The following is a 12,149-nucleotide window of genomic DNA, read 5'->3' as shown; positions in this document are numbered from 1 at the left end:
ATGCACGGAGTTATTCCTTCATTTTAAACAGAATAATATTCCTTATGAAAATATTTTGAAAATTGTAGAACATGTGCCCTCCCTTCCAGGAACAAATGCAGCAACAGAACGTGTTTTTTCTAGTATCAATAAAATATGAACAATTGAAAAAAATGCAGTTGAATACTAAAACTTGAAAATCTGTATTAAGCATAAAATATACCATAATTTCCGGAAGAAACGCTGTGGCGTTTACGTGTTTAAAACGTAAATTTTCAGCGGGTGCGGCGTTTCTACCCATGCGGCGTTTAGGTGCACTAAAAATAAAATATTTCCTATGATGGTCATTGTACATAGTTTGGATGGCCTTGTCATTGTGCATAGACTGGTGCTGTTCCCACACAAAAAACCACTCAGTTGCTTTTTGCGAACGTTATTTTGTTTACATTCTTTCCCTTGAACGGACCTACATGCCTTATTCACCCTAAACGAGATCTCAGAACAATAACATTCTTCCCCCTTTCAAATCAACATTCTCATCAGTTTTCAAATCAACATTCTCATCTGCCATTCGATGAATTTTCCAGGACCCATCCTCTCTCCACCCCTGCCTTTTCTGCAATTTTTTTCAAAGGCAGACACGACTCCACCTGCCTCAAAATAACGAACTCTGACGTATTTCCCTTTCAGCATGAATGGATTTTTCTTGGCATTCTGCCAAATACAGATCCCATCAGTTTGGGTACAAGTACTTGTTGGATAGTTTTTAATTAGAGAGCGGAAAATTTTTGAAAATGTCTCTAAATGGCACAGAAGCTATACATTTCTTACCTTTAATTTATTTTTGAGTTATGGTTTCATTTCATGCATTTTTCTTAACTGGTATGTCATATATCAGGACTTAGGTTGAGTTTTTGCATCTATATGGCCCACGACGATGTCACACGCAATTTAATCTGTTGCGGCGTTTCTGTGTAATTTTAATTTTTTTCCCGCTATTTTTCTTGAGTACGGCGTTTACGCTGATGCGGCCTTTCTTCCGGAAATTACGGTAATTTGACCAATTCAAGTGAGAAATTTCACGACATTTTAATAAATGATCCAAATCTATTCCAAAGTATTCACTTGGATAATACAATATGACCATGAAAGAAAATCATAATTTTTAAATAAAATTTTTAATTAATTAAAAAATATAATATTCAAATTGTAGTTTTTAACAAATATTTTTATAGTTACCAATAGTTAATAATAAATATATTTTTGTATATTTATAGACAAGTAAATGAATGTATAGAATAAAATATATTATTTTGAATCATCTGCTTTCATAACTAAATTACAATTTTAATTTCATTCCATTTGTCCCGCTTTCTCTCAATGAAAATGTGGTCACTTTAGTTAATATACAAAATTATGTCACTTCTCCATAATGAGTATAATTGTCAATTCCATTTAATGGAATGATTAATGGAATTTTTGACGAAATGTGGAGATGTCATAATAAATGAAGATGAAAATAACATATGTTTTTCAATGCAATGGCAATGTCCCAACCATCAATCAACTAACGAATATCAAAATCAGCAGCATGTTTTATATCTAGAAAATATTGCTACAAATAGTGAAGGGAAAGTGACACAGAGGTTGTTGAGAACGAAAAGATTTTGATCGATAATTTAGTGAGAATTCTTGAAAAGGCACACAACTTGAACAATGGAACTCTGTTATTGAACAAGAAATAATGCCTGTCTATAAAATTAAATTAAACACAAAAAGCAAAACAGCTTAAACAATTAAACAATTTACATTTAAAAAAATATTTAATAAAACAAATAAAATTAATAAATAAATATTGGGCTTTACTGCAAATTTTGATTTCTGTAAGGTCATAAATGTTTCATTATTTAAATTATTTTACATGTTTATTTTTTTTTTTTTTTTTTTTTTTTTTTTTTTTTTTTTTTTTTATTTCTATGTGTTGTCTTACTAGATTTAAACTTCTGGTCTAAAATGCAGAAATTTCAGAAATCCAGAATCTCAGATTTAGTTTTATACTAAATACTATATGCCCTTGAGTGGAAGATTCCACGAGATATTCAAGAACAAATTTACTGACTTAGATCACTTTTTAATGTGTATTACTGATCAAAATTCAACACATATTGACCAGACATAAAAAGCAACCTTAAAATAACTGAAGTTATGCCATTTGGCAGTCAACAATTTCATACTGAGTACAACAGCACTTGTTATTAAATTTGTATATAACACCATATAAATATTAGCAGTATATACCTCTGTGAATTTGAAATAATAATTATATCTACAGAAACAGCAACTTAAATACTACATGCCATTAGCCATGCAATTACATAAGATTAGCTTACTGACCATATTTTCTGCAGAAACCTTAATAGTTTTTCAAGATGTATATTATTTAGCTTATTTATTTTCTTCAGAAAGACACTTAAGAAATCAGTGTTGCTGATTTATCTAACATGGCTACTCCTTCCATCTTTCATACAGCCTCCTCATCGCAAATATTCCCTCTAAATGTCGATGAGTCTTCTAAGGGCAGGTCAAACACAGACTCAGCCCCACCCCCATGTAAAGATCTACTAGCTTCATCCTCAGCCTATCCCAAATATCATATCACAAAACCATGACTCTCACATCGTTTTTTGGATAACGGAGTATGCATATTTCTCTTCGGAAAGAGCGTAAATGTAGCCTTTGAACCACTGCTTTGTTAAATTCGCCATTTTGAATAAAAACAAAACTTTCAAGCCACAGATGATAATTTTGACTTTTAAAAATATAGTACAATTGCAATTACTTCTTTTGCAGCAAACAATTTTTTATTATCGCTTACAAAAATCGTCTAAAAAATGTGCAAACAGTCTCTGTATTTGGCACATTTCCCATGTTACTGCGTACCCTTGAGCACGCACATCACGAACATATGCAACTACTTTTTCTTTAAGTTCGGAAACTTACATTTCGAACCACGAAACATACATCTTGTTTTGTTCGTTGGTGCCAGCTGATTACATCATTTGCTCCAATTGTGCACACACTTTTCGTCCACCTTATATACTCTTGCTGCTGCTCTTTTTTCATTTTTCTGTGCAAATTCTGTGATTTTCAGTTTAAAAGCTGCTGTATAGCTGCTGTATTTTCCCATTTCAAGTACATTACTTGTAAACTACCACAAATTCCAAATGATACTATGAATGAAAAGAGGAAGCTTGAAAAATACAAATGCTCCAAGGAGGGAAGAGGAGAAAGTAATTTCGTTACAAAACCAATATTTCCTGGAAGCCAGTGCGGTAAAAACCTGTTTGGACTAACTTCATTTATTATCGCATATGCCGAGTCGATTGCTGGTGCCGATGTTATGACTGAATAACAGCTGCACCAGAATGCAAGGAAAGTTCCTGCTTTCTATCCTGGCATAAAACCAAAGACAAAACAAATGCATATTCTTTCTTTAAAGATATTTGACTAGTGTTGCTGACTATAGGAAAAAAGGCGATGTTAAAAAAATACTTTTTAAAGTAAGATATCCTTTAATTTTTGGGATGCGGGCATTGTGGGGGGGGGCCATTATTTTTCACATAAATTTTATCTGAAAAGTTCGGGAGTGGACATTACATGAGCATAGACATTAAACGAGCGTATACAGCAACTTTCCCAAAGCAATTTATCACATTATACCTGCAATAGTACTATTTGCATCCAGTACTTTATACAAAAAAAGTTGCTGCCTTTTCAATCCCTAACTGATTTCTTTATTTGCTATATACAATTCCAAAAGTAGAAACATTCTTTCAATCCCTATTGATAAATCTATTAGTGTCTTATTATTTCAATGCTATCCAATTCTTGTGGAGCATGAATTATAAATTTTAATGTAATGCTGAACAAAGTAGTGTCTCAATATTTTTCTTTTTAGTAATTCCAATGCCTGGTCCCCTTCAAATGCTAGTAAGGCTTCAGGTTTATATTTTGATGATAAAATACATGCCAAAAATTGTACTGATAACTATGCTTGTTCATATCAAGTTATGCTTTAAAGGATTTCCAGATTGTTTTCAAGATCTTTTCAAATTCTAACAGCTTCAGCAATGTGGTAATTATATTTTTGAATTTTAACCCGTTACCGCCAAGTGATCTATGGCACTTTGAAACATTCTTTTCCAGAACAGTCCAGCAGATAACGTCTGAAGTTAGCCAAGTAATGCTTCATAGTGCAGCTTTCGATTTTGTATCCAACGGGGAAAAAAATCAAAAGTAAGTTATATTTTTCTTACGTGTTCTACATTTTAAATACCTCTTTAATTGCTCTGCATTATTTAGATTAGAAAAATAACTGTTCTTATAATTAAATTTTTAGCTTAAACATGCTAATCTATAAATACATCGCTGGGCATTAGTGGTAACTAATGCTGTTTTTTTCCCATTTAATTTTTTCCAAAATGTCCAGGTGTAAGGTGTTTCACTCCGTCAAACAAGCATTAGAATATATGTTTTCTAAGGAGACTGAGTCAGATATAATTGCTTTGCTGCCTGAGGTGGACGAGTTAACTGACAAATAGTCCTCTGATGATGGTGAAATTATCAATCGATCGGTAAAAACATAAAGGATTTTGGACCTAACATTATGGAGCAACAACCATCAGTAAAAGTATATTTACGAGTACCCCTTGGTGAAACTTGACGATTTTTGGCGGTACATGGATACCAAGTTTGTGCAGCAAAATCGCCGCTACACAAAGCCAAAATAACAAGACAGAGAGTTGCACAAACTTGGTATCTATGTACACATCGACCTATTTTCACTTAAAAAAAATCCCAGTATTGCACAAACTAGGCTTTGCACACTCACTTTGTCCATGTACACATCGAACTATATTCACTTAAAATGTCAACAGAGCAGCCAACAAAAAAATCTATAATCTCAATAAACTACATTTTAAATCAAACAATGAAATAACATAAAAAAGGCAATTCATCTTTGGACTACACAAAAGGAACTATCCACTTACCTTATTTACGAATTAACAAGTCTTCAGTCAAATAAAATTCCTTAACGGCATCCAAAAAACTTCCTAAAATTATCTGAACTAGAATCTGTATACTGGCACCGCCACATAAATTCATAAAAAAATATCCTCTGTAGCGACATTCGACCACAATTGTCCACCTTATATACTCTTGCTGGTATATAAGGTATATAAAATGGCTGAATGTTTTAAGATTAATTTCAAGTTTCTGTATGACTTGGAATGAAAGGCATTAACTGACTGGTGTGGAAATGAAAGTTTACTTAGTTGCCATTATAAGTGTCCTGTTTGTAAGGAGGAAATGTGCATGATCAAACGTAGGAGGACACCTGCACCAGGAAGGATATTTTTTACTCTTATTTTTGTGAATTTATGTGGCAACAAGAGTATACAGATTTCTAGTTCAGGTAGTTTTGGGATGCTGTTAAGGAATTTTGTTTGACTGAAGACAGGGAAATTTGTAAATAAGGTAAGTGGATATTTCTTTTATGTAGTGCTAAGATGAATTTCCTTCTTTATGTTATTTCATTGTTTGATTTAAAACAAATTGTATTGAGATTATATATTTTTTGTTGGCTGCTCCTTTGACTTTTTAAGTGACTATTGTTCAATGTGTACATGGACAAAGTGAAGGGAGTGCATAATGCCTAGTTTGTGCAATTCTCTGATGTCTTTTTAAGTGAAAATAGGTTGATGTGTACATAGATAAAGTCAAAGGAGTGCACAATGCCAAGTTTGTGCAATTTTAGGATTTTTTTTAAAGTAAAAATAGGTCGATGTGTACATGGATACTGAGGTTGCGCAATTCTTTGACTTGAATTTTGGCTTTGTGCAGCAGCGATTTTTGACACAAAAATCGGCGCTACACAAGCCAAAATATCGCCAAGGGGCCTGTAAATATACTTTTATGAAAAATTAATAATGTTAATAATAATTAATACTCACCATCATGTATTACTTATTCTGTGATCTCATTTGTTTGACCCTGAGTGAAGCAAATTTCCAGGTAATTTGTTGCTGAGAAAATTAAAAGTGGCATTTCTTTTCCACGAGTTTTACAAACTGCTTTATTTGATCCCCCCCCCTTGTTCAATCTTTTCATTAAAATAATCTTAAACTAGATCTCCCCTTCCTTATATATTCCTCAGAAACTTCATCAGTAAAATTAAATCTCAAATTAAAAGCAATAACTTAACACGGCTAATCTTTGGAATATGGTAACAGGTAGTTTGGCGACATTTTGGAGGCGATAAAGGTTACTACCTAGGACTTTGGGAATAATGTGTGTGTGTGATTACGGCAAAGCCTCAAGGGCTATCTACCTAAGGGGAGGGATGCCTTCGTGGAGGACTTTCTAAGGGGAACTGGCTCGTATACACGTTACACATGGGGAAAACCACGAAAACGACCATGCAGCCAGCCCGTTCACGGGATTCGAAACTCGGACTGAACTACCAGTGTCCAGCGTCTTTACTGCTCGGCCGCTGGTGGGCTTGGGAATAATGTGAGAAGTACTCAGTTCCGATTATGCATTATTTTGTGTTAGGGAAATGAGAGATCATGAGATATGTCATGTGACATTAATAGACGAATCACTGTTCTTTACTCGGAAAAAGGGGGTAAATTTGTAAAAATATCTGCTGCAATTTATAGCATTAGTTTCATTGTATGTTCTGTGAAACAGTGTTGTTTAATATTTAGATCCCATAGCCCTATGTAAAGTAAATCCGAAATTTTTATTGCGTTTATGTGTAATTGAAAAGAAATTGCTTAATTGCGGATAAGTACGAATGTCCAACATGTGGGAATGAAATGAGATTGTGTGAAAGGAAGGATATTACAGATAAGTTTGAATGACGGTGCAAGAAATCTGGTGAAAATGGACATTTTGTGATCTGCCATGCACTCAAGATTCTGTAGAAGATTAGGTAAGTCAGTATTTTTAATTATTTGAGGATATTATTTTTATGCATTGTTCTAAATGTAAGGAGTAAATAAATTAATATGGTATTATTGGAAAATTGTTATTAGCAATGATTTAGTTTAAAGCAATTAGGATTGCAAGCTAATTTTTATTAATTTAATGTATGTGCTTATTTATATTTTAAGTAGTGTTTTTTAATTTAATTATATTTTAATTTAATGATCGTGATTTTGAGAGTTATATTTTTGTAGTATTTTGGAATACATTTGAGTAGAAGTAAATATGCATGGAAAGAATTTAAGTATTTGACACTAAGTATTTGAAACCATTTTTAATGGTTGCCTTATAAATTGGCAGGTGAGGTTTATAATAGATAATTTAGAGGGAAAAGTTTTTGGATATTTTTTTTATTTTATACGTGCAAATGTTCATCCTTGGAAAGGGTATATACTTTTTCGCGATTAGGTAATTTCATATATGTGCTTTTTACCGAGTTTATAGATTCACAAAATTGTCCTGCATTTTCGTGCAAATTTTTGTAATTTATGAGAAAATAGCAGTGTAGATGGATAAAGTCAAGAGTGTGCTCAATGCCATTTTTGTGCAATTCTAGGATGTTTTTTTAAGTAAAAATAAGTCGACGTGTACATGGTTACTGCGTATGTGCGATTTTGAAAAACACGGCAAGGAGTTTGCGATTCTGCGCTTTTTCCCAATTTTGCAGTTAATACTTGTCATGATTAAGGAGTTTTGTTCCATAAAATTTCTAGCATAAGTGTAATTCGGCTAGCAGATTGTTGGAAAAAGTGTCGAGTAAATAAAAAGAAAAGAAACATGTCTTTACTTCGGGAAGACAAAATGGCAGCAAAAAAAAATTTAAAAAATAGAGGGTTGCTGTAGCAGAGTTGGTTGCCAAAAAATCACCAAGTTACCATAATCTAAAGATTAACCCTTAACACTAATGAAACACTCAGTAAAGAACAAAGAAAGTTGATAGAGTGATCTAGGGTCATGGTGATTTTAATCAGCTAGATGGGCAGAAACAATGAAATTCTGCAGGTGCAACGGGGACCACCAGCAGCCAAGCGGTAAAGTCGCTGAACACTGGTAGTTCGGTCCAAGGTTCGAATCCTGGCTGGCTGCATGGGCGTTTTCATGTTTTTCCCCATGTGTAATGTGTATGCGAGCCAGTTTCCCTTAGAAAGTCCTCCACGAAGGCATCTCTTCCCTTAGGCAGATAGCCCTATTGTGCTTTGCCATAATCTCAATAAACCAAACTATCTGCAGGTTCAACAACTGAGAAGCTGTTATTCTTTCTTCTCCAATCCCAATTTGTTCTTTATTTATAGAAAAGGGAAGACAGGGTCGAAAAAAATCACTATTAATTCTTTTACTTAAGGAAATTATTATGCTTGTTACACTTATTTTACAATCAGAGTAAAGTTTGATTATACAGAATAAGTTACTACATAAATGTGTAAATTACAGTAAATCTAACTGAGCATCAGTTTCAATTAAAATGCTTTTTGTATCTGATAAAAATTTCATAAAATTTTGAAACAAGCTTGTTTAAAATATTATTTTTAAATTCTTTAAAAAGTTTATATTTTTTGTTTTCAGCAGTTAAAATGTTATAACTGCTACATTATATTGCTTTATAAGCATTATCTTTGATTTTAATACATCTCTTGTAATATAATAATAAAAAAAGGATAGAATATTTGATTCTAATCTATGATTTTATTTTTTTTTTTTTTTAATCTACAGATTTCATTATCATGATTTAAGTCACTGAATTTTAATCACCTGATTAAAATAATTGACACCCTGTCTAGCAAACCATTGTAAAATATCAAATTCTAAATAAAAGTAACAGAATAATAGGAAAATGCATTAAATATTATTACCGTATATTGCTTCTCTCTCAGTTCTTTTGCTTTGGACCTAGTTAACTTGGGTTCAAATGATGATTCATCCAACTCATCACTGTCATTGTTCTCAGATTTCATAGTGTTCTGAACCATTGTCAGCACATATTCATTTGTAATAACATGCTAAAAAAAAATCAGCAAGTTTAATCTAATAGCATCTAAAAATATCTAACTAGAAAACCTTAGATTGGCACAGATTTTGAATAATTTAATTTTAATAACAAACAATAATTTTAATACTTTGTTCCCAAAGAAGGTCATGTCTATTGCGCTTGAAATTAAAAAGAGTTTTATTCAAAATCTACAGCAATCAAAGATTGTTTCTTCCCTAATTTTAACTATCTAAAAATACATTTGGCTACACTTGTGGATAAAGAGGTAAATTTTAGATGACACTCATGATAAAAACGGCTGTGAGATAAAAACACACAAATTGAATGTTGTTAGGCATGTTTCTGATTTAAATAATGTCACTCAATCTATTCCAAGATTACTATTAGCTGTTTCACTAGCTATATGACATACAGTGCAAATTCCAAAAGGCTGAAATTAGAATTTCAACTTTTTAGAATACTTCACTTGTGCAAATAACATGGCTTTGCTATATTATGCTGAGAATGTACATTTTGTTAAATAAAATATCTGAAAGCACTAAAGCAATGAAATACTTTAAATGAAAACTTCAGTAAATTTAACATTTCAGTATGTTTATGTATTAAGTATTGCTTCAGAATGTTTTGCAATTTAGATGATGGTTATGAACAAAATATTTTTCTTTCTTAATCAAATTCTAGTGTTTTTAAATTCTTCTCTGTCGGATTCATGTGAAACACTATATATTACAAAACAAAGGGCAATGACACTCAGTCGCCGAAAAATATCTCAAAGTAAAATTTCGCGTTACTTATACAAATTCAGTAGAAAGTATTATAAAAAGACAGATATACAAACCCTAAGGATACTTTTTACATTCTGGGGGGTCAGTTTGTTTTTCTCAGCACTTCGTTCAATTTTATCATCCATTTTATCAGGCACATTCTTTAATTCATTAGACTCAACTGTATCTGTATAATTTTTAACGGACTGTATGTCATTATTATCAAAATTTGTTGTACTGGTTTCTGTGGCATCATGCGTTAACAGCTGATGTTTGGTTCTTTTTTTATCACTAGTTATTCTGTCTCGTTGTTTACGCTTCCTGCTTTTCAAATCACACACTAGTACCGGGTCAGAGACAAGCTGCGGACAGTCTGCATCTTCAGTGTTTGCAGTACAACATCCCTCCCCTAAAGACATAATTGTACAAATTCCACATAAAACAGAAACATGTCAAAGTGTAGCAAAAGTAAAAAAAAACACGCTGCTAAAAAAATGGGAAAAAATCGCTAGGAAACCCATGCTCTCCTCAGTGAGCCATGGCTACGCTAGTGATGTATATTGTGGGTGGACCTAACGTGTATGACGTCAATGCTTATTTAAACTTAATAAAAGGGGCGCACATTAAAAATTTGCAGCAGTTTAAGCTTATTTTTATAAGAAAATGAGAGAAACTAATGTTTTATTAAAGTATGAGAATAAAAATTGCTAGTTGCTAATAAGTTAGAAGTTGGTTTTCCCTCGTCTTCGGTTTAGAGACGCTTCATAACCGCCTTTTACGACAATTAAGGAGTAGACGAATGCATATTTTGCATTTACTACTTCTTTTTGCCTTTACAACGAAAATAAAGCTTAGGTGCAGTTAAATTTCAAAATGTTTTTTTTGCCTAATTTTATCTTTCTCTATAAGTGCTGCTGTCCTCGCAGCAGATGTTTTCTGCGTATGTATTGTTAATTTTGCTTTTGTGGTAACAGAGGTAAAAAATCAAATGACGCAAGAATTCAATATTCGGTGAAAATGCAAACATGAAAAAAATTCTAATGCTGCATAAAATGTCTAAGCCTTATTTATTTAAGTGTTTTCAGGTAGCTTGAAATTTATAATTCAGGTAAGCCTTTTAATAATTATTAATTATTGAACTTACCACCATACATATACGAGCGAAAGAAAAGGCTTAAAGAGGAAGACACACTCCGTTTTAAGTAAAATACGCACTTTTAAGAGGAAGAATCATCTATTTTTTGTTTTTCCACATCTTTCACTAAATATCGGTTGTTGAAATATATCAGGCATGGACAAACTGCGGCTTTCCAGCACCTTAACAGCATAGATAAAACAATACTGGTCCACGTAGGTCTTCTTTTACTTTCAGGAAGAATATGAAATTTGGGTGATTTTTATGGATGGTTAGGTAAATCTTCATGCTTACATTTGGTTAGCAAATCAATCAGAACTTTTTCGTTTGCGAGAGGTCTTCAAAATATAGTCTCCGTTCCTAAGCAGGTTAGATTAATTTTGCGTAAATTTCTGTAGTATTTTCGCAACCACTAACTGTAATATCAAAGCTTAAATTGCGCCTGATCCCGGCTTGGGCACTTTTTAGTTTTTAAGATAAATCATAATACTAGACAGAGAGCACCGGAGCACTAAATAAGAAGCTCCCACACTCATTTTATGTAACTGAACAAAACTTTCAGTAGAGATTTGATTTCGAGAATTTTATTTTTAGCAATGAAATGATATTCAAAATCTCTTATTAAATTTTAATTTATCTTTTTACATTTTATTAAATTTTAATTATTAATTTACTTTAATCATTAATTACTTAATTATTTTCATAATAAAGTATTTAACTTTTTAATTATTAATTATTTTATTAGTCATCTTGTTTATTTTTTTATTCTTGCTCCTCTATCCTGGCGGTCTTCCATAGGACTCCGGCTCTTGTAATTTTAGAAATTAAACCCTGAGTAATATGCTTGAGTTTCATTTTCTCAGCATTGAACTCTACCTTTCGTGAAAACTCCTTAGTGATTCCAGGCATCATTTATTTCACCAATAATTGAGCATGTTGAAATTTTTCGGATCGCGGGAAGAATGGTCTGTATTTACATAGTATTATTGCAAACATAATAGAAGCGGCCAAATGTTCAGAAGTCGCCAAACTTTGGCAACCATGCGCATAACAGTTCTTAAGGTAAGCATATTCATTATAAATTTCAATACGAAAATTCATCAATCATTTTTTTCTTCTGTAAATTTCGTTAAGCTGCCCCAAGGTGAGTGCGCTAATGCGTAAGTACCGAAGGATTTCCTCCACTCTCTTTACAACAATTTCAATTCTGGTCAAACTTCTGTATTCACTTTTT

The 12,149-nt window shown here is 32.4% G+C and overlaps 1 protein-coding gene across 2 annotated transcripts in view; it reads right to left on the bottom strand.

The window, feature by feature from the left end:
• Positions 1 to 10,548, bottom strand: part of LOC118183904 (uncharacterized) — a 188,232-nt gene extending 177,684 nt beyond the window's left edge. The window contains exons 1-2 of one of the 2 annotated variants that reach the window (XM_035353510.2): positions 9,855 to 10,548; positions 8,880 to 9,026 (exon numbers count right to left, since the gene is read on the bottom strand). In XM_035353510.2, the coding sequence (XP_035209401.1) occupies positions 8,880 to 9,026; positions 9,855 to 10,199 (492 nt within the window). In that variant the 5' untranslated portion in view covers positions 10,200 to 10,548. The remainder of the gene's footprint in view (positions 1 to 8,879; positions 9,027 to 9,854) is intronic. The other variant, XM_035353511.2, reaches the window with a different exon arrangement.
• Between the last annotated feature and the right edge of the window lie 1,601 nt (positions 10,549 to 12,149).

Source organism: Stegodyphus dumicola, chromosome X1 (assembly GCF_044657685.1).
Source record: "Stegodyphus dumicola isolate Sdum_Otavi_A_Nest chromosome X1, ASM4465768v1".
Classification (NCBI taxonomy): domain Eukaryota; kingdom Metazoa; phylum Arthropoda; class Arachnida; order Araneae; family Eresidae; genus Stegodyphus; species Stegodyphus dumicola.
The sequence above is the reverse complement of the archived record's forward strand: the minus strand, read 5'-3'. Positions and strand labels throughout refer to the sequence as shown.